This window comes from Octodon degus, unplaced genomic scaffold (assembly GCF_000260255.1).
Source record: "Octodon degus isolate 3935 unplaced genomic scaffold, OctDeg1.0 scaffold00074, whole genome shotgun sequence".
Classification (NCBI taxonomy): domain Eukaryota; kingdom Metazoa; phylum Chordata; class Mammalia; order Rodentia; family Octodontidae; genus Octodon; species Octodon degus.
Window position 1 is genome coordinate 2,886,118 of NW_004524650.1, and position 25,000 is coordinate 2,911,117.

At 37.1% G+C, this 25,000-nt stretch overlaps 1 protein-coding gene across 2 annotated transcripts in view; it reads left to right on the top strand.

Annotated features, from left to right (window-relative positions):
* Dpyd (dihydropyrimidine dehydrogenase) overlaps positions 1–25,000 on the top strand; it is a 978,184-nt gene that overhangs the window by 506,939 nt on the left and 446,245 nt on the right. For both annotated transcript variants that reach the window (XM_023720254.1, XM_023720255.1), the window contains exon 13: positions 6,924–7,139. In XM_023720254.1, the coding sequence (XP_023576022.1) occupies positions 6,924–7,139 (216 nt within the window). The remainder of the gene's footprint in view (positions 1–6,923; positions 7,140–25,000) is intronic.

The following is a 25,000-nucleotide window of genomic DNA, read 5'->3' on the forward strand; positions in this document are numbered from 1 at the left end:
CATAATCTCCTCAATCAGAAAATTTGGGACACTACTGAATTACGTGACGTTACAGTACAAGTTCTCATATGTCCTGAGTCTTAATTGACCTTAGAAGGATAGGGCCAAAATGTTGGCTTTCCTTGCAGCCCTCCTTTTTCTCTAATTTTGGTCTGCAAACGTAGGTTGTTAACCATTCAGAAGTTAGTTTTCTTTTTATAAAATAAAAGTTTTAAAGTAGATCATTTCTTTGATTTCTCTAGCTATATACGTTGTCAACTTTTAGGAATAATAACATACCTGAAAAGTTGGATTCAGGACAGTGTGTGCTAGAAACTTAAAAGTGGGCTCTTTACCGTGATCTTCACTTGATGGGTTTAGAGTATCCCTGCTTTGTTTTTAAAATTGTTTTAAGCATGCTACTGGCAAGACAAGAGGGCACATTCATCAGTGAGATCCAAGAAACTCACACTTTCATAGTCAACAGATCTCAAGGATTCCAGGAATATGTAATGAGGAGAAAACAGTAATACAGGAAAGGAAATTCCTACCCTGAAAGATGCCTGGGTGAGTCCTTGTGCTCTAATACCAAAGAGTAAATTTTAGAGACAGTGGAGGGCAAGAGAAGAATATTTATAGGGAAAAAAAGATTCCTGTCCAAGAGAGAGACAGAGGGGACCAGAGTGAGTTGCCTAGAAATCCATCTTTTCTCAGGATTTGTATAGAGCAAATCTTTGTGATGAGGAAGGGCTAAGGAAGGAAATATGGGAGCTTATCGAGTGGGCATGAGGGGTACAAAACTATGGTCCACCAATAAGATTGCAAGCACAATTGCTCAGGTGAAATTGATTTAATCTAGATCAAATGGGGAAGAGAGTCGCATAGCAAGTGGGCATCAATATAGAGCAGGAGCTTTTTCTGTAGAGCCTAGGGTTAGTGACTCTGGCTTTTTCAAGGTGATTTATACCTACTTCAAATATCAATCCCTGATGTCTATCCTTAGGGAAGTATGTGGCTGCATTTGTTAAATTTTTGTCTTGAGGTCTGGCTCACAGTGAGGTGCCTGTCCCTCCCATAATTGCAGGGTGTCTTGTCCTTCATATTGAGTCCTTTGAGGGCGCAGCCCTCTCAAGCTGTCTATCATATTCCTATCTAACTCAGCTGCCTACAGCAATCTCAAAAAATGGTGTTTGGAAGACTAAACATCCACATAGAGAAGAAATAAATTTTGATTCTTATCTCATACCATTTCCAAACAAATCAGATCAAAAATAGATTAAGTATTAAATACAGGACCATTAAATACAATAAAACCATTAGAAAAGATTATATGAGGAAGCTATATAATGTTGGTCTGAGAAATGATACCTGATTTTGATCCCCAAAACACAGGCAACCAAAACAAAAATATATAAGTAAGAGTATACCAAACTAAAGTACTTCTATACAGCAAAGAAATAATTAACAATGTACAGAGACAACCTGTGGGTTGGATAAAACATTTGCAAGTCATTCAAGTAATAGAGAAAAAATATATAAAACATGTAAGGACTCAAAATAACTCCAGAGCAAGAAAACAAAACAAACGACAAAACACAAGGGACCTGAATAGACATTTCTGTAAAGATGATATGCAAATGACCCATAAGCATAAAAAAATTTAAACATTGGTAACCATAGGAGATATGCAAATTGAAGTCACAGTGTCGTCTCATCCCTTTCAAATGACAATTTTAAAAAAGATGAAAGATTGCAGATGTTGGTGAGGGTGTGGATAAAAGGGAGGCCTTGTACACTGATGATGGGTATATAAGCTAGCATAATTATTTCATAAAGCTAAAAATAAAAATACCATATTAGCTAGTAATTGCACCTTGGGTATTTACCCTGAAGTTTTGCAATTGGTATTTCAAAGTGATGTGTGTACTCCCATGTTCATAGAAGCACTGTTTACACTAGCCAAGTGATGAAATCACCCAAAGTGTCCATAGAGTAAAGAGCAGATTATGAATGTGGGGTGCACATCTGCATGGAATATGATTCAAAGTTCAAAAGAAAGAAATATTTTTGTTTGTAACAGTTGGTTGAAACAAAGAAGTATTATGCTAAATTGTGTAAGCAAGGCCGAGAGAGAAGACTACTGTATGTATTCACATCTAGAATCCCATAATATCAAAGTCTGAAGAGAAAGTAGAGTGGTAGTTACAGAGTTGAAGCAATAAGGTGGCAGGATATGGAATATGATAGTCATGGGGGAAAGAAATCTCAGTCAGGGCAGGCCAAATAGCTCAGCGGTTTAAAGTGCTTGCTTATGTAGACTCAGGGGCTGAGAGTTAGATTCCCCCTAGGCCTGTCCTGCTGGCCCCACCCCCGAGGCATACTGAGAAGGCCATTGAAACTTGGCGTGGTGGTACACTCCTGTAATCCCAGCTTGCGAAGCTGTAAACAGGAGGACCACTATGAGTCTGATTTAGTAGTGAGAGCCAGTACAACCTGTCCTAAATACAATAAATAAATAAATAAATAAATAAATAAATGAATCTCAGTCAAACTGGAAGCACTTTTTTATATCATACAGCATGATACATATAATTAATAATAGTGTACATTTCAAAACCACTGAGAATAAATTTTAAACATTAACACAAAAAATGTTATTTGAGATAGTAGACATATTACCTAGCTAGATTTAATTATTTCACATTATTTTCATAAATCAAAACATCACTTTGCACCACATAGCTATACATAATTTTAAGTTGTCCATTTAGAATAAAAATATAATTTAAACAATTATTATAGCATACTCAAATCTACTTGTTTCCTATTAATTAATTTGTGTTATTATTGACAATTTTGAGAACAGTCAACCAACATTTTAAAATTGAATGTTATCTGGAAATCCAATTCCATGAAATGATTCTAGCTAGCATATTACAGTGTAACTTTTGTAATAAAAGGACAGACAAAAGTATGTAACAAACTAGACACGTGTGTACATTTTCCCAAAACTTTGTATTTACAGATCATGCAGCCATACTCTTCTTTCACACAGTGCATTAGAAGCACTGCTTCCGTGATGTTGTGGGCAACTGAAATAGATAGAAATGTGGGTAGTCAGACAGGGCCAGGTCCTCGATGAGGCCAGTATGGAAGACAAGATACTTTGCAACTGTGGGAGAGACAGACCACTCTGCGGTGGGCCAGACTCAAGACAAAAGATTAAACAAATGCAGCCACATACCTCCCAAAGGATGGACATGGAGATTGATACTCTAAATTGTGTGTACCAATCACCTTGAGAAACTGAAAGAGTCACTAGCCCCAACTCCCTACAGGAAAAGCCCCTGTGCTATATTGATGCCCATTTGCTGTACGACTTACTTTCCCACTTAATCCTGATTTAATTAATTTTACCTGAGAAGTTGTGCTTGTAATCTTATTGGTTGACCACAGTTTTGTCCCACCTCATGCCCATTTTCCCACCTCATGCCCATTTTCCTATCTCCAACGTTGCCACCTTAAACCCTCCTCAAGTCGTAGTTTTGCTTTATAAAAATTTGGAGAAAAGGCAGGTCCCTGGCAACCCATTCTGGTCCCCTTCTGTCCCTCTCATGGACAGAAGCTTTCTTTCCACCAATAAACAAATTCTGCTCTTAACCTCTGTTGTACCAATATTCATTCTTTGATTTTAGAGAACACGAACACACCCCAGATATCTTATAGCATCTTGTGAAACAGGAAACCTGGGTATCATATATTTTAGATGTATTCCCATTTTTATTTTGTTTTCTTTTCATTTTTATTAGTCTGTTTGCATTACATGATGATTACATTCTTCATGGGACATGGTCCGTGTCTGTAACACATCTTGATTCTTTCTTTCATTCCTGGTTGCTCTCCTTACTCCCCCTTACAGGCAAGTTAGTTCTTATAGTATGGAAACACCACATTTTCTGTATCCATTTATCTGATGATGAAGATACAGACCACTGCGACAGTGTAGCTATTATGAATCACTGCAGTGATTCTGGGTAGTGAAATGATTTTCAGAGAGTTAGTTTAGGTTTGGATTTGATGTAAGAGCACAGCATCTATAGCTAAAAAGGTTGAAGTCTCTTGGAAGTCTCACTTTAGGATTTTGGAGGAACTGTCTCTGTAATTGAGATTCTTGAGTCCCTTGACCCAGGCAGCCTACTTCTCCACTTCAGAGGTTAGGCAAGGCTATCCTCTGAGATTGGAAGACTGGCTCCCTATAGGTGCTCACTGAGACAAAGATCCATGAAGACAGAACAAAACACAGCCCTATGTGTGTGAAAAGTTCACTAGCAAAGTGCACACGTGCCGTCTGCCCATGTACATCACTAGAGTATTTACCCATGAAGGAATACTGCATGAGAACCTGTACTTCTCAGTTGGAAGAGTTTGGGGTATGTGTTTACATTGTATTTGTTGCTCACTGGAGTGTGCTTTTCTTTAATGTTATCTTTGAAGCTTAAGAGAATCTTGCAAAATTTATACAAAATGTTTCTTTTCTCAGTATGAAGGCAGTAATCTTTTTAAGAATTGTAGAGCAATTCTTTATTTAAAGCTACATAAACTAAGCCATCCAGCTCAAGCTACACATAGATATCTGCCTTCTTGGGCTGTTATCATCTAATACCAAATATAGCAGCATTGTTGACAAATGGAAACTCATCTGTAGCATTGAAGAGATTAAATGTTTGCAGGCATAGGCATAATTAAGAGAAAGAAACTTGGCTTCATTTCATAGGATAAACAGGAGCATGTGTATTTTTGCTTTGGGCATCAGGCACAAGGGTACCCAAAATTTTTTCCAATTCTCTATATAAAGAAAAGAGATTTTTACATTTTTCCCACTATTAACTATCCTCTAGTGTTAGGAAATTCTTTATGTCATCTAAAGCTTTCTTGATTCTTTATAAATTATGATTGTACAGCACTAACAAGATGCTGTCAAGGATGGTTCACTTCTCCGTCCACCTCACATGTACCCACATGGACACATACACACACATACATAGATGAAATTATAACTCTCTTTCCTATGTTATAGATTGTAGCTGTTTGTCTACAATCTTTCTTTTCTCTCTCTCTCTCTCTCTCTCTCTCTCTCTCTCTCTCTCTCTGTATTTAGGGAAGGGTCTACAGGGTGTTCAGGGTCTTACTATGGAGATCGGACTCCTAGTGATTCTCCTATTTTCATCCTCCCAAGTGCTGAGATTATAGGTGCGCACAATCTCAATCACTGTCTCAGCGCGTCCCAGGGGGCGGGCTAGCACAGTGCACCAGGGATTGAACCTAGTCGCTGCGCTCTCCTGAAGCAGGCACTTTAGTCTTCTGAGCTATCAGGCCGGCCCTACAATCTTAATAGTATTGCAATTTCATGTCAGGACAGATAAATTGTGTTCACAACCACCAGGTCCAGATGTCTGAAATGTGTCTTGAGGAAGCAGCTCTGTGGTAGAGATTGCCTAATACACCTGGGTTTGATCACCAACATCAGAAAGAGAAGGGAAAGTGAGTGGTGGAGAGGGGAAGGTAAGGGAGAAGAAGGGAGAGAAATAAAGGAGAAGGGAGCAAAGGGGAGGAAAGGTCAGAGGAAGGAAGGGGGGAGGAAGGGAGGAAGGGAAAGAGGGAGCAAAAGGGAGGAGCACACCCCTCGCCATCTAGCCCCTTGCTGCATGGACTGCCTGCCATAACAAAGCCTGGATGCATCTGGCATCTTTTTGCAAGACCAGAAACACAATCATCTTTCAATTAGCAAGTTGGATGCCTATTTACATATTAAGTGAACTTTGTTTTGTGATATAAGTCATGGAGGGCTAGAAATAATTTCTTCGTAAGTCACAGAAATCTTTATCTGCACAAGACATACTTCTGTAAAATTAAAGTTGCTCAAATAACATTTCTTTTAAGTGATGATTCACAAGGGAAAGGAGTTCTACTTTTGAATTAAGTAGCCCTGCCCATTCAGGAATTACTTTGGCTTGAAAAATTCATCCTTTTTATATTCTTCAATATGATTGGCTATTCAGAGATAAACAGAGAAAAAAGGAGGGAGAGAGAGGCAGAAAAGGAGGGAAAGAATTAGAATTTAGCAAGCATCTACCTTGCTACAGTGTGACCTGGATTAGGCATAAGAATTGTCATTAAATCATTTCAATAATCCTGTAAGAAAGCATTATTACAGTGATCATTGAACAAAAATAAGTGTACAGTTATGAGTGACAACTGAAGACTGTAGCATACCTGTTTAGTACCTCTTTCATTTCTGACAAAAAAAAAAAAAAAAAGGTGAAACAAAAAGTCCATACTCAACAGATGACACTAACGCTCCTGCGTGCATTGCCCACTTTCCAAATTGGATGCTTCCCTGTGACTTACGATTTCCTGCATTTTCCAGTATCCCTATGAGATAGGAAATTAAGCAGCCAGCATTCCTACTGTTATACTGAAAACTAAAGAGAGAAAAAAAGGGGACTTTTAGGTGGCATTCCTAAAATCACATAAACAGTAGTGAGATTACTGGAAATTGAATTTAGGCCTTGTGACTCGCTGTCGCCCGTATCTCTGAGCAGTAAGGCATTTTCATGAATTAAGGAAACAGAGGCTGGGTTAATGGAAGCAGGGAGATAAATTTTAAAATTATTCCTTTTATGTTTGAATCTCCATATGTTTTAAGTAGTTTTTGTTTAGTTGATTTTATTTCTGTTAATAGTCTCTACTGTTTTTTAAATTGGAAAGGATGATAATTATATATGAATTTGGTTCCCTGCTAACTGGCTTTTGGCCGCTTTTTATCATTGTAAACAGACTGATGCGATCTATGTTCATTCAAATGTTATGTTCATTTTTGTAAAACATTATATGGATAATTTAGACATGATGTAAGAGCTATTGTTGCTGTTTGTCTTTTGCAGTCACAATATGGAACACCAGTGTCTGCCAAGCCTGAACTACCCCTCTTTTTCACTCCTATTGATCTGGTGGACATTAGTGTGGAAATGGCTGGTCTGAAGTTTATAAATCCTTTTGGTATTGCTAGCGCCACTCCAGCTACCAGCGCATCAATGATTCGAAGAGCTTTTGAAGCTGGGTGGGGCTTTGCCCTGACCAAAACTTTCTCTCTTGATAAGGTAAGAAATTTTTTTTGTAGTCATATTTAAATATCATGTGTGTATTTTAATTAAAGCAAGAATAGAACTATAATTTTTGACCAAGATACAATAGTTTTTAAATTGTTTGACAGAGCCTTTCATTACCCCTTAGGCTTTAATTTTTTGTTTACTCCATCTGTCCCATAGAACAGTGAGCATCATATATATTCTCCATTTTGTATTATTTAGGAAGCATAGTAATATAATGATGATACTTTATTTAGTAATCATGAACTATTGTCTTTTAATAAATTATCTCTAGTTGATAAATAGAAATTGAATATCTCAGTGAATTACCATATGACATTGTGATACCTGTGTACATAATATAATACTTAAAACAGTTTAAGTATATTTATCTCCTCTTGGATTTATCATTTCTTTGGCACAAACTTTCAAAATCCTTTTTTTTTTTTCTTTTCTTTCCTTTTTTTTTTTGGTACTGGGTATTGAACTCAGGCCGTTGCTCTTGCCAGGGAAGCACTTATTCCACTAAGCCATCTCCCCAGCTGTTCAAAATCCTTTTTTTTTCACTGTTTGAAAACTTAGCAGATAGTTTTTTTATAGTCACCCTATTGGGCAGTAGCATACCAACACTCCCCCTGACATCCGCTCCCACACTTTGCCAGCCCCTGGTAACTACCATTCTCTCAGTCTCTGAGGTCAACTTTTCTAACCTGCACATGTGAGTGAGATCATGGGGATCCTCCTCTTTCTGTGCCAGACTTATTTTCTAGTGTTAGTGATTGCTACTTCCAGTCACAATGTCATGGATATATCACCTTTTCTCGATCCATTCATTATTGATGGACACAGACACTTAGGTTATTTCCGTTTCTTCACTGTTACCAATAGTACTGATGGGAACACAGGAGTGTAGATATCATTCTGACATACTGTCTTATTTTCTTTTGAATAGTTACCTAATCCTGAGAGTCTTGGATTATATGCTTGATCTATTTTTATTGTTTTTCTTTTTTATGTATTTAGTACAGTGTCTCACTACATGGATCAGACTTGTAGTGATCCTCCCTGTTTTTCAGCCTCACAAGAGCTGGGATTACAGGTGCATACCACCACACTCAAGTCTCATTCGCCATCTCAGTGTGCCCACAGGGCAGGGCTGGCATGGCAAGTCAGGGATCAAACCCCCAGCTCCTAAGTCTGCCTAAGTGGGTGCTTTAATCTGCTGAGCTCTCTGGCTGGCCTATTGTTTTTCTTTTGATATTTTTAATTATTTGGTGATTTGCAGGAGTTTTTTAAATGAAGACATGTATGTACCTCAAGTCAAAGTTATGGAGGCAATGGATTTGATTTTCAAGGATTGTTGAGACTTGCTTCATGAAAAGAAAAATCTCATTATAACCCATTGATGTTGGAAATAAGCTTCTTGATTAATTTTTGAAACTCTTTCATAAAAGCAGTTCCCCTAAAACACATACCCTGAGTTTGTGTGGCATTATGACTTTGTACTCAGACCTGAAGTAGGAATACTTAGTAGGAAATTTACTGCATATTAAAGTTGCAATTAAATCTTTTAAGGTATACAAATCATATAAATGCATTTTTTCAAAGTGGAATGACTTATGCAATAGAAAGTTTCCTTATACTTACTGTCTTAAATTAGAAAATAGCAGATGGCTTTAGCATTTTTAGACCATTTATTGATAAAATTGTAGGTGCTAAACCTCTTAATGTATTTAGCACTAGCTAGTAGTTAAGAATAATTAATGTATAAGAATCTGTAAATCTAGTGTTTAAGAAAATAGCATCATTATTTAAATCAGCCTTATCCTTAGGCAAAGAAAATAATAGAGAACAAACATGGCCCATTAAGCACTTTCTCGCCCTCTTCTTTCTCTTCCTGGGATCAATAGCTGGCATTATTATGGCTAAAACATTACAGCTGCCTTATTCTGACAGCTTTACAAGATGCTATGTAAGAGTGATCAAGGAAACCTAGAGTATCCTTGAAAGTTAGAAAAGTCAAGTCAATGCAGGAAAAATATTTCTTAAAGATTTTCACATTTAAATATAAGAAGAGGGGATCCTTTTCCAAATAAATTGAATATTTAGAAAGCATTCCATGAAACAGTAGAAAAAATCAGAGCAGACTATTCAGGTTTACAGTATCATGAATCAATTGTATGCAGTCTTGTAGAATATTAATAGTATATTTGTCTTTGTTTCAGTTCATCCATTAATGGGAAGCTGTAATCAGATGTTTAATCTGCTGTCAAAAACAGTCTCAAATAGCATTTAATGATTATATTAGTTATTCTACTTTAAACATATGTAAACAGAAATAGTGGGTTAATCAGGAAGAAGTGAAGAAGATGGCAAGAATTAGAATTGTATATAAAACACAAGTAAATAGGTTCTGAGGAAGCCTGTGGGTGATGTGTGGTTCCTGTGATGTCTGTTACAGGGGTTCTGAGAATGCTTATTCATTGATTCAACAAATTTCCACTGTATGTATTGTATCCTGAATACATAAGTTTTAGAGCACACCCCCCCAAAAAAAAAAAAGAATATGGTGAGAAAAAATATATTTGCTTTGAATGGGCTGTTTTCTTTGCTTGTAAAAAAAAAAGTGAAATCAGATTAATTAGAACTGTGTCTTCCCTCTCTTGGTGACATTCATTGATTTGTGGTCCTGTGTCTTTGAGTAGCCTAGGATCAGTTTCCTTCATAGCATTCCCAGCCAAAACGAATGTGGCCGCTACTACTCTTTTTTTTTTTTTTTTTTTTTTTTTTTTTTTTTTTTTTCCTAACTTCTTCCTCAACTTCAAATCTGAACTTAATCTGCCAATTAAAAAGTCTCTGATAGGTTGGATCCCCAGTGTGCTGTGCCTGCCTGGGCCCAGGGTGTGTTGTGATGGCAATGGAGACTGGGTAGCACTCCTGTAATCCCAGGACTTGGGAGGCTGAAAACAGGAGAATCACTATGAATCCAATCTGTGTAGTGAGAACCTATAGACCCTGTACTACATACATTTTTTAAAAAGTCTGTGATAAAGAAGGGACCTTTGTAGAACTCCTACTTTTCTTATTTTGATAGTGGGTACAAAATAGCATTCAAACATAGTGTTCAGAAACTATTTTAAGAAACACATTTACACAGATTGTAATAACAGAAATAATGATGCCACCGTACATTTATATAAAGCCATTTTGAAAAATGATAATTTCCTGAATATGAGTTTATAGAAGAGTCCATTTGCCTCCTAGAAACTCTGTTTGGTTTTCTTCTCTTGTCCCTAATTAGTGCTTAAACCCATTTTGAATACATAATTTCATCTTAAGAACTTCTGTGCATTCTCCTTGATGAAATGCAGTATGCAGCGTCTGATGCATGTTTTTCCCACAGCCTTTCACCAAAGGCATCTATTAAAATATTGTGCATACTATACATTTGTGTGACATTATGACATACCAACTAAGATTAGCTTTGTTTTAATTTATTATAAAATTCAAGAATCTATTTAAAATGTATTAAAATTTAGAATCTTGATATTTGAAATTTGGATGATTTTAATATGACAAAGGTTAGTCTATGGAGTTTTGTTATCATACGAAATATTAATATTTCACAATACAGTTTTGATGAAGTACAATTTGCCGAGCCTGCATACGATAAAGAAATTAAATGCTTACCAAGGGAGTTCAGTAAAAATTAGAGCTCTGCCTGAACATCTGCTGGAAATTGTATTATCCTGTCCGACTGACAGTGTGGCTCCCTTGTTTTGGTAGATTGACAGCTGAATATTGCACTGATTTCTGCAGCAAATTCGTTTAGGTGAACTTTGTTTCCCTTTTTTCATTTTTTGGGGGAGTTCAGAACGTGCTTTTGATTTTCATCCTATATTTTTTTTTATACTCTTGACATTTGTAGATGCCAGATTGAGGTCTAATACGCTGTAGCAACGATAGACCATTGACTTACAGTGAAATGCCAGTTGATATCTCAGTAAACAGAAATATTATTATTCTTTACTGTGTAGTCTGTATAAAAGCTGTATGTGCTTTCTTTAGGGAGGCAAATAATCAGATTTTTAATGTCAAATATAAAAAGATCTGTGTTTGCTTTTGTGTTAAATAACATCAAAGAAGGTTTTTATTAACTATATTTTTCTTTACAAATAAGTCTAAGAATGTCCTAAAATAACCAACCTGTCTTTCTTTGAGATTGTTTATATTTTATAAGAATATTAAAATGATCTTTGAAATAAAACTACAGAGTGATTTTTATATACAAATATATGTTGGGTTCAGGTTTAAATATAAAAGATGGGAGAGAAATCAACCTGTCAGGCTTGATTAAAGCTAAATTATCATGACAAAACATAGAAGTGCTGTTTAACGGGGAATATTAGAAATGGTTTTGACATCAAATAAAATAACCCCTTGACCTGTGTTCACATTATATTGATAGCATAGATAAAAACATTTTGCTTTTATTAATCATCTCCATAAATTTTGTACTGTCAGAGAGAGCTACATAATGTGTGTGTAATGTTTGGTTGAATTTTAATAAATTATCTTGAAAGAATATATTTTGTTGTAATAAATCAGGTGTTTCAGTAAATGAATAATGGGTCTCCCTTAATGTAAAACACTGAAAACCAGAAACCAAAATATGTTTAAAGTTCTTCATTATTTATTTGGAGTCAAAGTATTGATTGTAGCTTTTTCTGTAAAATACAATCTTATACCACATAGCACAATGTTTAGATTACAGGAAGGATTTGATGAATGTTTTATAAATATTTTCTGGATTAAGTAAATTATTAAATGAATTAATAAATGAATAAATAATTTTTGGCACTAGCATATTGACTTATTTTTCCAGTCATGTGATCAGACAGTTAACACATAAAGCAATTGACTGTTCTGAGTATTGATCTGAATCAAAGGAGAATAGGCCAATTTAAAATTGTCCATGTCCTGTGTTCCTTTGTAATCTGCATCTATACCTGTCTAAGAATGAAAATGTCAGTGGAATTTCTACATGCATAGATTACATCTTAAGAATGGAGGTATTGAGTAAACATTTAAAATTCAGATAGTGATTGAGAAGACAGGTAAGAATCAGGTACTGTCAGGAAAGGACTGACATCTGGCATGGCTATGTAACCTATACTTGAATGCAAGGGATATACTAGATCTTTAAAGACATGTAGCCTGCTGTATCTGATAGAAAAAAAAAGGGTTTTTTTTTTTGTATTTTGGGGAAGGGTCTACAGGGTGTTCAGGGTCTCACTACTAGATCAGACTCATAACGATTCTCCTGTTTACAGTGTCTCAAGTGCTGGGATTACAGGCATGTACCACCATGCCCAGTCTCAATTGCCATCTCAGCATACCCAGGGGCAGGGCTGGCATGGCATGTCTGCAGGTCACACCCCGAGGTCCCTGTGCCCGCTTGCAGGCACTTTAATCTGCTGAGATATTTGACTGGCCGTGAAAGATGTATTTCAGAGCTAGATCCGTTTTATGAACCCACATCAGCATTCTCATCACTTTCATCCATGTTTCATATATAGTTTTGCCCTCTGTAACATCATGGAATAAATTAGTGTAAATTATTAATACAAGTGAATTGTTGATTTTTTTAAGCACAGTGGTTTTGCTTTAAGTAAATAAATAGAGAAAGAGTAACAAATTTTGAGAGGAAGATTATGTATGGAAAACAACTTTGGCCAAGGAGATTCCATTCTCCATTCAAACCAGTTCTAAATCAGTATCTTGGATGTGTTGTTGGTTGGTACAAGTTATTGTGACACTTTCGTTAGTATTATGAACTTTTCTCACTACAGTGTATTTAATGTTCAGGCTAAATGTTTTTCATAAATTTTATGATTTAAACCTCATCTCTAGAAACTAGCTAGTTTATCAGATGAAGTGATAATCTGAAAGTTAAATAAATTGCCCATGATTAATATGAAGTTCACTATGCATCTGTGTACTGGTAATCATATTCCTTGGTGGTTTAGGCTTAGCTCTTCTAAACAGCTCTTCAGCCTCACAGTAATTCTGTGTGTGGAGATCGTTCCTTCATTGGCAGGTGGGTGGATACCTGAGGAATGGGTCGAGGTCTTCACTAATAAGTGTAAAGTCTCAGGTGGGGTTACTGTCATTGCTGACATGACTCAGCCTTACCTTTTGTCTCTTCTTGATTTCTCTTATGGGACATTATCATAAAGGACTGTGTGCTTCTTCACTGTGTGGCAGTCTGCAGAGGAGTGTGGAAACTGAGAGGCCTATGAAGCACTCGCTCTGAAGCCCCTCTAGTCACTTCCACCTTCTTCTGATGAAAGCAAGTGTTGGGGCTGGCTTATGTCCAAGAATATTTTTCTTCTTTTTAATTTTTTGGCCAATTTTTCATGCTTATATATATGGTCATCTGAATAACTAATTTGAAGCCAACAATATGCAATATTCTTCAACCATTGTTGAATTCCTATCTTTCTTTAGGGAAATCCTGTATCATGTCTAATGCTTTTTTTTATTATTTTTATTCTCTTTAAAAAATAAAAAGAAAAAAAAAAGAAATGGGTAAGTACCTATCAATAATGAGAAGACTTGCATAATTATATCATAAAGAAACGTGAGTATAGATTTCAGCCACTTTTGCAAATGGTTTTAAGTTGCTATCTTGTAATAGTAGTCCACATCTCTGTCATGTGAAAAATACATTCACCTCTTTCTAAGATGCATAAAGTGTCATCCAGTCATGACCATAAGTTCAATATTCATAACATGGTAGTACATTATGTCCAAGAGCAACTTATTAGCCTCTCTTTATCCAGGATTCTTTGAAATAGAAAGACAGATTATATCCCAGTATAACCAGTGTAAAATAATAGTCTCAAGAGGCAGTCTAGAGAAAGAGATGGAAATGAGAAAATAATGATCAAAATGTCATATGTATATGTATCAAACCCCCAAAATTAATCTAATTACTGTGCATCAGAAACATGTGCTAAGGGATAGCAGGGGAATTGGACAAAAGAAATAAGCTGTGTTATATACTTGTACAAACTTCCCATGATAAATGTAATTATTATATGCTGCAAATTGATAAATATATGTATGTATAATTAATAAGAAATAAAAATAGATGAATAATTACAAAATAAAGAGGCCCACACTACCTAGTCTCATGCAGAAACAGGAAATGGAGAGCATAGCAATCATTTTCCACTCAGTTCTGAAGTTCAGCTTGGCACATATTTTTGGAACTGCTTCTTTTTTTTTTTTCCATAATTTTAGTGAGAAACAAATAGCAATGAGTTTCAAACCAAATTGGTAGGACAGTTTCAATAATTAACACATTGCATACATTCTTCCTAGTGGTTAATTGCTTTACAAGAGGCGGACATGATATCCTATTTAAAAACATCAATAGAACAAATCCCTCTATTCATTAAGAGAATGCAACTATATATCTATCCTATCCACTTTGAATATACAGATACAAAATGGACATTCATCTGTATCCCCTTTTTTTGTTAAGTACTGTTATTTGAATATTATAGGTATGTAAACTCAGCAAAATATTCTAAATGAGTCCAGTAGACCATAATAGTATTGGGTCTTCTGCTTGACTGGCAATGTCAGAAATTGTTGACCTGAGTCCCCTACAGCTCAACATAACAGCATGGCTTTACTTCTTATATTTTGTTTTTATACTTTTATGCTGGATGGTTAAGACCAAGGTAAAGCAGGACCTGTGCAACAAGAGTTGTAGCTTTTGGGTCTGATAAGGTCAGTGAAATCCCCTCAGGATTTATCCTGAGATCCTGTACCTCAGATTGTAGATCCTTCGTCAGTGTCAGCCATGTGGATGAGTTACAGCCATTGCTTGGCCAATGTGCTCTCTGTGAAAGCCTGAGAGAATGTTTTCTCTCCATGTGACTCACCTTAGGCACACTCTACATCATCGATCACTTTCCTCTTTGGCTCCATAATCTCCTTGATCAGAAAATTTGGGACATTACAGAGTTACATGACCTTACAGTACAAGTTCTCATATGTCCTGAGTCTTAATTGACCTTGGAAAGCTAGGGCCAAAATGTTGGCTTTCCTTTCCCTCCTTTTTCTCTAATTTTGGTCTGCAAACTGAGGTTGTTAACCATCCGGAAGACAAGCTTATTTTATTACCACACAACCTAGGGTGTTAAGCTTAACCTCACTATCTGTCTGCATATCAAACATCTTAGGCATAACATGGAACAGGTATTTTTCATCAAGTATTGATATGTTGAACTTAAGTCCCTATAGAATATGATGAAAAAACATTTAAAAATTAGAATATATCTTAAAAAATAGTCATAAAGAATTATATACTTCTTATGTTTACACATAAGTCCAAAAATCTAACCATATACACCCTTGAAGCAGGACAGTCCCACAATATTCCTTTTCCTGTCTCTTGCCTTCATTCACCACCCTCTTCTTTTTGAACAATCATCTACCTGAGAGACAGCACAGCAGCAACTGGCATGTCATGACAAGCAGCCCGTATTCAGAGGAGCTTCTATCTTGAAGGACGGGAGTGTTTATTGTTGAGAACCCAGTTTTTCTTGGTGGTGAGAACACCATCATTGCTCTGTTCTGCTATTGCCTCTGCACTGTGGGCTGCTTCCTCTGAGTCATTCCCAGTTACTGGCCCCACACACGGCTAGTGCTGCTCCATACAGGAAGCTAATCATTTCTCAGTATGTTCCTGTCTGCAAAGAATGAAGAATTCCTATTCTCTGCCCACTTGGTATGTACATTTTCACCCCAGCTCCTTAACATCATAACAAACTCTCCTAATTTGTTTTAAATTTTTAAAGGGCTGACATGTGCTGCCCCAGAGATCTTATAGAATATTCATTATTCTACCTTAGATAACATATGTCTTGCTTCTGTGAGACACCACCCTTAAGAATCTTGAGGCCTATTCTCTTTAGAGATTTTACTAAGGGCTACCTTAAGTTTTTCTGAAGTTTTAACAAACTCTATTTAGCACTCGATGTGATCTTTGAGAACTTTTTTCTATCTAGCCTATATTCAGTGTAAAGAATAGCTTTGTTTTGTTTTGTTTTTTTAACCCAGTAAGGTCTTAGCTCCTTTGATTTGCCAGAAGTTTTGCTTAGAAAATTAAATATGCTCCTCTTTATCCTCCTTTTTATACTTCATTATGCTTGAGCAGAAACACTGAACTGATACTTTTATGATCCTACCTAGAGGTTTCCATACTCAGATCTACAAATGCATTTTCTATTTTCCAAAATACCAGCAGCCAACCTTCTTTTCAATTTTTCTGTCACACAAAATGTGGTCTGTCCTTTTCCCAGTCCTCAATGAATTTATTTGCACACTTTTGCCACTGCTAGCAATTTATCACACTCTGCTCAACCCTTTCTTAACGGCCCAAGCTTGGTTTTGCAAGTCTCTGCCTTCCACACAATCTCTAATCCAGTGCCACCTATTTTAGAATTTGTAATGCTAGTGAAGGTAATTGATTCCCATATAATTAATTTGTCTATTACTTCATCTAGAACCACTCCATAATTTAATGGTTGAGAAGGTCACCAAGTCATCTACCTGCACTTCTTTCTGTAGTTTGGCCATGTGGCCTGGGCTCAGCTGGTTGGCTTGCTCTCAGCCCACGTCATGTTAAATGTTCTCACTCTTGCTTTTGCAGTCAGTGGATAGTCACTCTTCTTGGTGAGGGGCAGGAGCAGTCACTGATGGCTTGATTCATATTGCTGGGGCCTCAGTTGTTATGGCTAGACTTCTATTTCCATATGATTTCATCTTCAACAAGACTACACACTGCTTGTTCTCAGCATAGGAGTACTAGTTCCAGAAAGGTAGGAACAGGAGCTGCGGAGATAACTCAATGCTCCAAGTGCCTGCCTAGGCAAGCACAAAGACCAAGATTTGATCCCTGGCACCACATGCCATGTTGGGCCTGCTAAGCTGGCCAACATGACCGGGTGTGGTGGCGTATGCCTGTAATCCCAGAGCTGGGGAGACTGAAAACAGGAAGATCAGTAAGAGTCCAAGCTGCATAGTGAGACTCTGTACTGAAATACACAAAAAGGCAAAAACAGAAAATGCAGACCTTTGGGGGCTGAGGCTCTGTAGTTTTGTACTATGATTTTCATTGTATTTTATTTGTGGAGCAAGTCACAAGGCATGATCAGAATGAAAGAGCATGGAAAAGGCTCTTCCCATCAGAAGACTTAAATCTGCCACATAAGGGTTTGAGCCAAGATCTTTGGTACAAGTCCCATTTTTATTAGTTCTTTCATAAACTCTTTACTTTAGATCTAAAGTGAAGGCAGCTCATGACTGTTCATGACTAGGATTCAACTTAAATAGTTATGCAGAGTGCTTTCCTACTGGCAGTGTGGATCCCTTGGATACTTGTATTTCTATTGAGAAAAAATAGAGAGAGAGAAAAGAGAGAGAGAGACAGACAGACAGACACAGACAGACAGACAACATTTTAACTTGAAACCGTCTGAGAATCCAGTCATTCACTACTATTTCCCCCATGTCGTTTTCTCGCCCACCATACTGGCCTCTTTCTAGTCCTCAGAGTCAACCTTTGCACCCCACCTAAGGGCTGTCTTGCTTATGTTGCTTGGTGTTTGCTGTGTCGAGGATGCTCTGCTCTTAGCTCTGCATTTGCTTGACTCTTGCTTGTCACTTAGTTCTAGGATCAGTGATTACCTCCTTAGAGAAGCCTTGCCAGCCAGCCATTCAAAACTCAGTCTCTATGCCACATTACCCTGGTTGTTTTGTTTTCTAAATTTCACTTATTACTATGTATAAAATTATCATGGTCTTGATCATTTACTTGTCTACTTATATATATATATATATATATATATATATATATTTTTGTTCTAGCCACTTGAGGTAGACTCTGTAGAGATACTGTCTTTCTTGTTCTGTTGGCATACCCATTGCCAAAAAGAAAATTCTGGCAGATAAGCAGATAGGAAGGATGCAACACGTACTCGTTAGATGAGTGAATAATTATAGGATTCTAATTTGAACCACAGTTGTACATGAAAGATCTTCAGTTACTTGGAAACGGCTCTCCTGTCCTATCCTTAAGCCCGTTTCTTTTTTCTTTTTAAATAGTCCCGATTTCCTTCCCATGAGAAGGTTTATGGCCTTTGTACCCTGCAGGTTGCCTCTTCTCCCATGTGGATTCTGAGAAACTTACTTCCACCCACATAATCTTAACTGAGAGGGAGGTGCGCCTGCATCTGCACAAAGTGCAACAATTGCCTGCACGTATCAGCCAGACAAGAACGAGGAACAGCATTTTAGAACTGCAGATGCCAAAATTAATTTTAAAGCTAAAAATTTCTTTGAAATGATAGAGAATATTTTTAAGCTGGCTAATTTTCTTTGTGTTACAACATAGAACATCACATTAACTTCCGTAACTTGTTATAGAAGGTTTTCACAGAAACAGCGATCTGTATTTTTAAAACATTAAATCACATTTATTAACTTAGTTATTATTAAAAATTTCTGTAGTATCATATAATGAATTTTTTTTTCCTGTATTGGGAATTGAACTCTGGGCCTTGCACTTGCCAGGCAGGTGCTTATGCTGCTGAGCCATATCCCTGGCCTATATCATGAAATTCTATTAGAAAGTATATATATAGTGGTCCAATGTTTTGTCAGTGTGGTCATTTCCATTTCAAGTTTTGTACTTAATTAACTTCTGTTTGTTGTGTAATATTGTTCTCCTAATGTGGTCTCATATATTAATTAAACAAATTCCATGTAAACTAATTTTCAAGGCTTAAACCCAAAACATGTACTGTACTAATATTTTGTCACCTAGCTAGGTTCATTATTCTTTAGATCTTTTTAATTCCTAAAATGGGCACATTCTCATAATGAGTAAGCTTACTAAGTTACAGCTCATATGTATTTGTACTGCGAGAGATTTCGTCTGTGTGTTCACAGCCACATGCCAGGCTCTTATGTATCAGAACACTAAGTCTCTTCAACAAAAAATGCATGCATGTGAATGCTTATGCACTCCTTCATTGGGGTGGACATTTGGTATGAAGCCACATCTTCTAGGTTAGAATCTAATGGATACACCATTGTTTTCCCAGAAAGTTCTAAATTAATCTGCTGACTAACTTGCTAGACTTAGCTAGTTAAATAAATGAAAATCAAGGTTTTTTCAAATGTAGGTTAATGAATACATATATTATTCATTAAAAAAACTTTTAATTGTGGCCAGGATGACACATTAACCATGTACATCGTTAAAGTTATTTATATTGTTCCAAATCATATTTTACACTTAATTTCAAATTTGGGTTAGTTGACTATGAAGCAGACTAATCAATTTTCCAATATCATTACACCTTCACCTCTTTTCTATTTCAGGCTGATTTTCACACTTGTTAATTACTTAATCATTTTGGTAGAATGGACAAGGTGAGATTCAAATAGACTTTTTAATAATATAAATTGACATTTGCAGTTTTGATTTGGATTAGTTGTTATATGAACCTACCTTGAGAACACTTTTCACTTGTTAACTTTCTTTCTTGCTCTCTCTTTCCTCCTTTCCTCCCTCCTCCTCCCTGCTCCCCTCCATTTCTTTCTTCTCCCTTTAGCTCTCTACCCCTCCTCTCCATCCCATCCCTTGGCCTCCCTTCTCCTCCCCTCCTCTTCCCTTCCCTTTCTTCCTCCCTCCCTCTCTTTTAAAGCAGCAATTAGTGTTAAGGTTAATGGGAAACTCTCCTAATTATGGCTGATGGAAATTTCTTTAAAGTATGGTTCTGCTGCTTGAGAAACTAGTATTGATCTATTATTTCACATTATTCTTTTCAGATTTTACATTTAACTGGTTAGAAACCTTCATATTCTGGGTGTTTCTAAGTGACAATTTTTGGCTGAAGTTAACATGGATTGAACCCATAATACTTTACCTTTGTATTGTTTCTGTCATTTTCAGCTATGTGAGTTATACTCAGTATAACTTGACACCTTTTACTGATGCCCCCTATATACGCTTTTCATTCTCATTTAATGAAACTTTTCTGAGGTACTAGCATTTGATATGTGTGTGTGTGCGTGTGCGTGTGTGTGTGAGTGTGAGTGTGTGTGTGTGCATGTATGTATAGTCTTCACTCTGACAAGCTTGAACTCTATTGGTGAAGTACACAGTGTATACTGGAAGACACAAGGCAGCTAAATGCTGACAGAAGGGACAGGAATTCAAAGGCAAAACTTCCTTTTAGTAAGCTGTATTTTCCTTTACTTTTAAAAACAGAACTAATTTCACATATGACCCATATCTATATGTGAACATCCCCAGTCCTGAGAGTGTCATTCATATTTAAATTGTGGCATTGTAAATCACACAATGGGTAAGTAGTTGTAGAAAAGGCAGGAAAGGCCCAGGAGACTAGGAATGTAAGTGTGATTGTTTAGCTATAAGAGAAGGTGAAGGGGCTATAAGCAGAACATTCCGCAAATTCAATTGGGAAGTAACTGTTGATTGTAATTCAACTGTCACTCACTATTTTAATAATAATTTTCACTTCACTCTTCTCAAAAACTCTTTTCTGAGAGAACCAACTTCAGCAGTATTTTGATGTGGGGATCATCTACAATTTGGTCTTACCACTCTTTATTCAGAAGAAGACATTTTTTGCTAACCTAGTAATAAAAGATAACTGATAACCCCCCTCTTCTGAGGCTACATAAATATCTTTCTTACTATGTACTGAGTTTTTATAGAATTTTACTGAATTGACATAAGATAGTAAGGAGTCTCTAAAAGTTTGTCTCTTGCTCTTTTGCTTGATGTGAGCCACTGTTCCTTGCCTGAATGTAAGTCAGGTCTTGGGTCCTCAGGCCCTGCATGTGAAGGAGTGCATAGCTACCTGGGACTGGACGTCTCTGTTCTACTTAACAGGACAGTTTGATTTTTAGGGTGTCACATACCATTCAACAATATGCTGAATAGTAAATTGATAAATGTTAGTGCCAAGTGAAGGCTATTTATATTCATAGATAATAACTTTGTGCATCTCTAATATTCTTCAAGAGAATTTTTTTTTCAAATAAACTAGTTTCTGACAAGATTGGCTCGTTCAGGTGGCATGACCATAAACTAAATGAGTCTGATAGGGACCTTAAAAATTCCTTAAAGAAGCCTTCCTGTCCCTTTGGAGCTCTCTGGTTTTTCAGAATCCTTAGCCACAGCTTGCTTAAACGGCTCACAATAGCATTTCATGTGCTTTCATTTTTCTCTGCTGAGATTTGCTTGCCTTTCTCTCCTTAATACAGTTTAAGATGAGCTCACATCGACTTATTTTATTATTTCTTTTTCTGATGGTATGAGGGATTGAACTCATGACCTTGCACTTGCCAGGCAAGCACTTATTGCACTGAGCTATCTCCCCACACACCTCCCCTTTTTTTGGATTGATTCAACTTATTTTAATGAGTCCTTTAACTGGCCCACAGAAAACTCTTGTACTTTCTTTGTCCTGACAAAGCTTAAAGACAGGGTGGTTACAGTAAAGGTACATCTCTTTTAGCTGATATTCCATCAGTAATCCACTTGGACTTCACCTTTGAGATCTGTCAGCAGCGTGGCCCTGTACACACTGCTGTTCCAAGAGGGCAAAGGAAAGTGCAGCAGGGCACATGTGTAGAGTGCTGAAGGGTGTAAGAGCCACTTCCAGGTCCTCATCTCGGTCCAAGAAGCCAATATTTGTAATCCCAAAGTTATGTTATTGGAATCCCATTAAGTGGATTCTAATCTACCACTTACAATGCAATCCATGGCGAAAATAAAGACACTAAATTATATTTTCAATCATCGGGGGAATCAAGGGGCTCTAAGTCCAGCCATGAAGATGGCTTTCGGGAACCAAGAAAGCGACCCAGGGCCTCACCCCATTTTTGTTCAGTAGGGGAATGGCTTGAGGATTGACTGAGAATTGTGGGAAGTAGGTGATCATTATGAGCTGAGCTAGGTGGGTGGCCTAAATTTACCTCTGCTGATATGCAGAGAGGATATGCAGAGAGAGTAATCTGCATTATATAGTATCTAACATTTTGGTAAGTCTGGTGCTTCTGCTTTGGTGTAGCCTTTCAAGTCCCAGGAAGTCATAGCCTCTGTCTCGAGGCTCGATCCCAGCTGGCGCCGCAGAGCATTAGCTCCACCGTCCTGTCTCAGCCCGGCTCACATTAAAGAGCAGCAGGTATAGGTTACCAGGGAAACACGCACGCCACCTTCAAAGACTATCACCAGCACCTCAGCTAGACCAATACACATTGCTTAAGGCCAAGTGAAGGATAAACAGAAGTCCTAGTCAGCTCTGTACATAACAATCAAGGAAATAGGTTCAGGCTCAGTCAAAATGGAGACAGTCGCTCTTCTTTCAAGGAGAGCTGCTCAGGTGGTCCTCCACAAAGGGGACTCTTCAAACTTTTGGGGGCTTGAAATGGCAGTGAGACTCAGACTATATGTTCAGCAAACTCCAAAGAAACCATCTCATTAATGACATGTGCCCTTAACTTTCTTTATCTTTATTAAAGTGAAGGACATGGGAGTTCCCTAGGTTAAGTTCTGTCATCTACCAATTTTGGCAAAGAAAAGGATATTTTTGTCACATATTTCAATACTCTTTAAGCTTTCAACCAAAATGTGTATTTTAATATTTTTAGTAGTCATACCAAATTTTAATTATGCACAACATAATGACATAAAAACATTCTTAAAATGCTTATATGTCATAAAATTTCTCTTAGGTTGAGATTTTTTTTCACTGACTTGTGTGACTACATGTAATTTTTTAAAAAATATGGCAGAAGTTTTAGTCTAGGTCTTCCAAAATCATCTGGCAAAAATGGAATTGAACATGCATGGGTTTTATTAGGTGCACTATCCATGAGAGGAGGTCTTTAGGAAGGTTGGATAGCCATACAACAGCAGCATAATCTGTCCCTGAGTGAAGGAATGGGGATGAGGGGTTGGAGCAAAGGATTCAGACTCGCCTCAAGGTCTAGGCCATGGCTTGCGCCATGTGCCTCTCTGTACAGGACACCTGCCCAGCGTTGCCTGAGCAGAAAGAAAAGCCATAAACGGATGTAGGGCAGCACTGCCGAGACCTTGCTCCATGTGTAGTTTGGAACTTTGTGCCTTGGACATAAGGATGTAATAATCTCTAGGGGATGTGTTCTAAAGCCTCCCCTGGATGCCTACAAGTTGAGTAGCAAACCATAAATATTTTGTTTTATACCATATGCATTCCTGTCACAGAGCTTACTTTATAGATTAGCCATGGCGGGCTAGGGATATAGATCAGCATCATAACTGCCTGCCTGCCAAGCGCAAGGTCCTGAGTTTGATCCTTGGTACAGGAATACATAAATAAACAAATTGTGGCAACATGTATAACAATGACTAATACTAACAGTAACATTAATTATAGTAATAACTATGAATAATATTTGTACAGTGTACTATATAATACAAGTGCTGTGATTGTGGTCTCTCTTCCTCTCAAAATATCTTACTGTGTCCCACCAACTCTCTTCTTTTGATCATGGGAGATGATGTAATGCTTGCATGGAGAGATGAAGTGAGATAAATGACATAGGCATGGTGGCATGGGTTAGGTGATGGCTACTAATTACTACTGGGGGACACTGTATGCAGTATGAACATGCTGGACAAAAGAAGATTCAGGGGCTAAGTGGAAGGAAGTAGGTTGGCAAGACATTTGATCATGCTGTTTAGAATGATAGGCAATGGAAATTTCAAATGATGTATGTGTAGAATTACACACATAGCTTTTGAACTACAATTGAACATGAAATTATAGAAATCAAAACTGGGTATGCAGAGAATATTCTATTTGGATCTTTTATACTACTTGGCATAAGACAGGCAGCAGCCTCACATAGGGATTTAAAATAGTGCTTTGTGTTTTGCAGTCTTCTCTTGATTAGTGCAAGGAGAACAATGGTGGTATAGACATCAAGGAACCAGAAGTGGGACCATAAAATGGAAAGACAAAGCCTATCTTGTGGGTGGAAGGCTAGAGAGGTAAATTTAACCCATGCATTTCAAATTGTTGTTTTCACAGTAAATGTTATAGGAGTGCTATAATGATTTCTTTTTGATCTGAAGAAATTGTTGAGGATCACCTCCTTTCTGAGCAATGTACCTTTCATCAACTACTCTCAACTTCACTGTGTTTATTTATAAAATAAAACCATAATGAATATCTTTCTTTCCTACAGTATTTTGGTGGTGCTGATGCTGAAATTTTAAAAAATGAAAGGTGTGGAAATTTCATTTGTAAACATGTAAATGACCATATCAATAAAAGTATTTTTGGTTCTTTGTTACTAGCTTGCATGCCAGAAAAACAAAAGAATATTTATGTAATCCTTAGGCACACACAAAGTCATCACTTATTCCCATGACTACCACCACAGTGAAGCCCCTCCTCTGTCACTCTGTGCTAGCCCAGACTCCTAAAAGGGCCTCTCTGCTTCAGTTTCTGTTCTCCTGCTCCACCTCCACCTGTGGCCAAAGTGGGGTCACCTAACTTAAATCAGATTAGGTCCCTTCTTTCCTTACAGCATGGTTGTTGTAAGGAAGCACAGGTTTCCCATCAGTCTGAAAATACAGAGTCCTTTCAAAAATTATTTTATCATATATCTCCTGTCTGTCTCTCACAGGACACCTCATTTTATCTTACCTTATGATAATTAAGCTATAACCATAATAGGCTCTTATGAATGATTTTAGTTATCTGGAA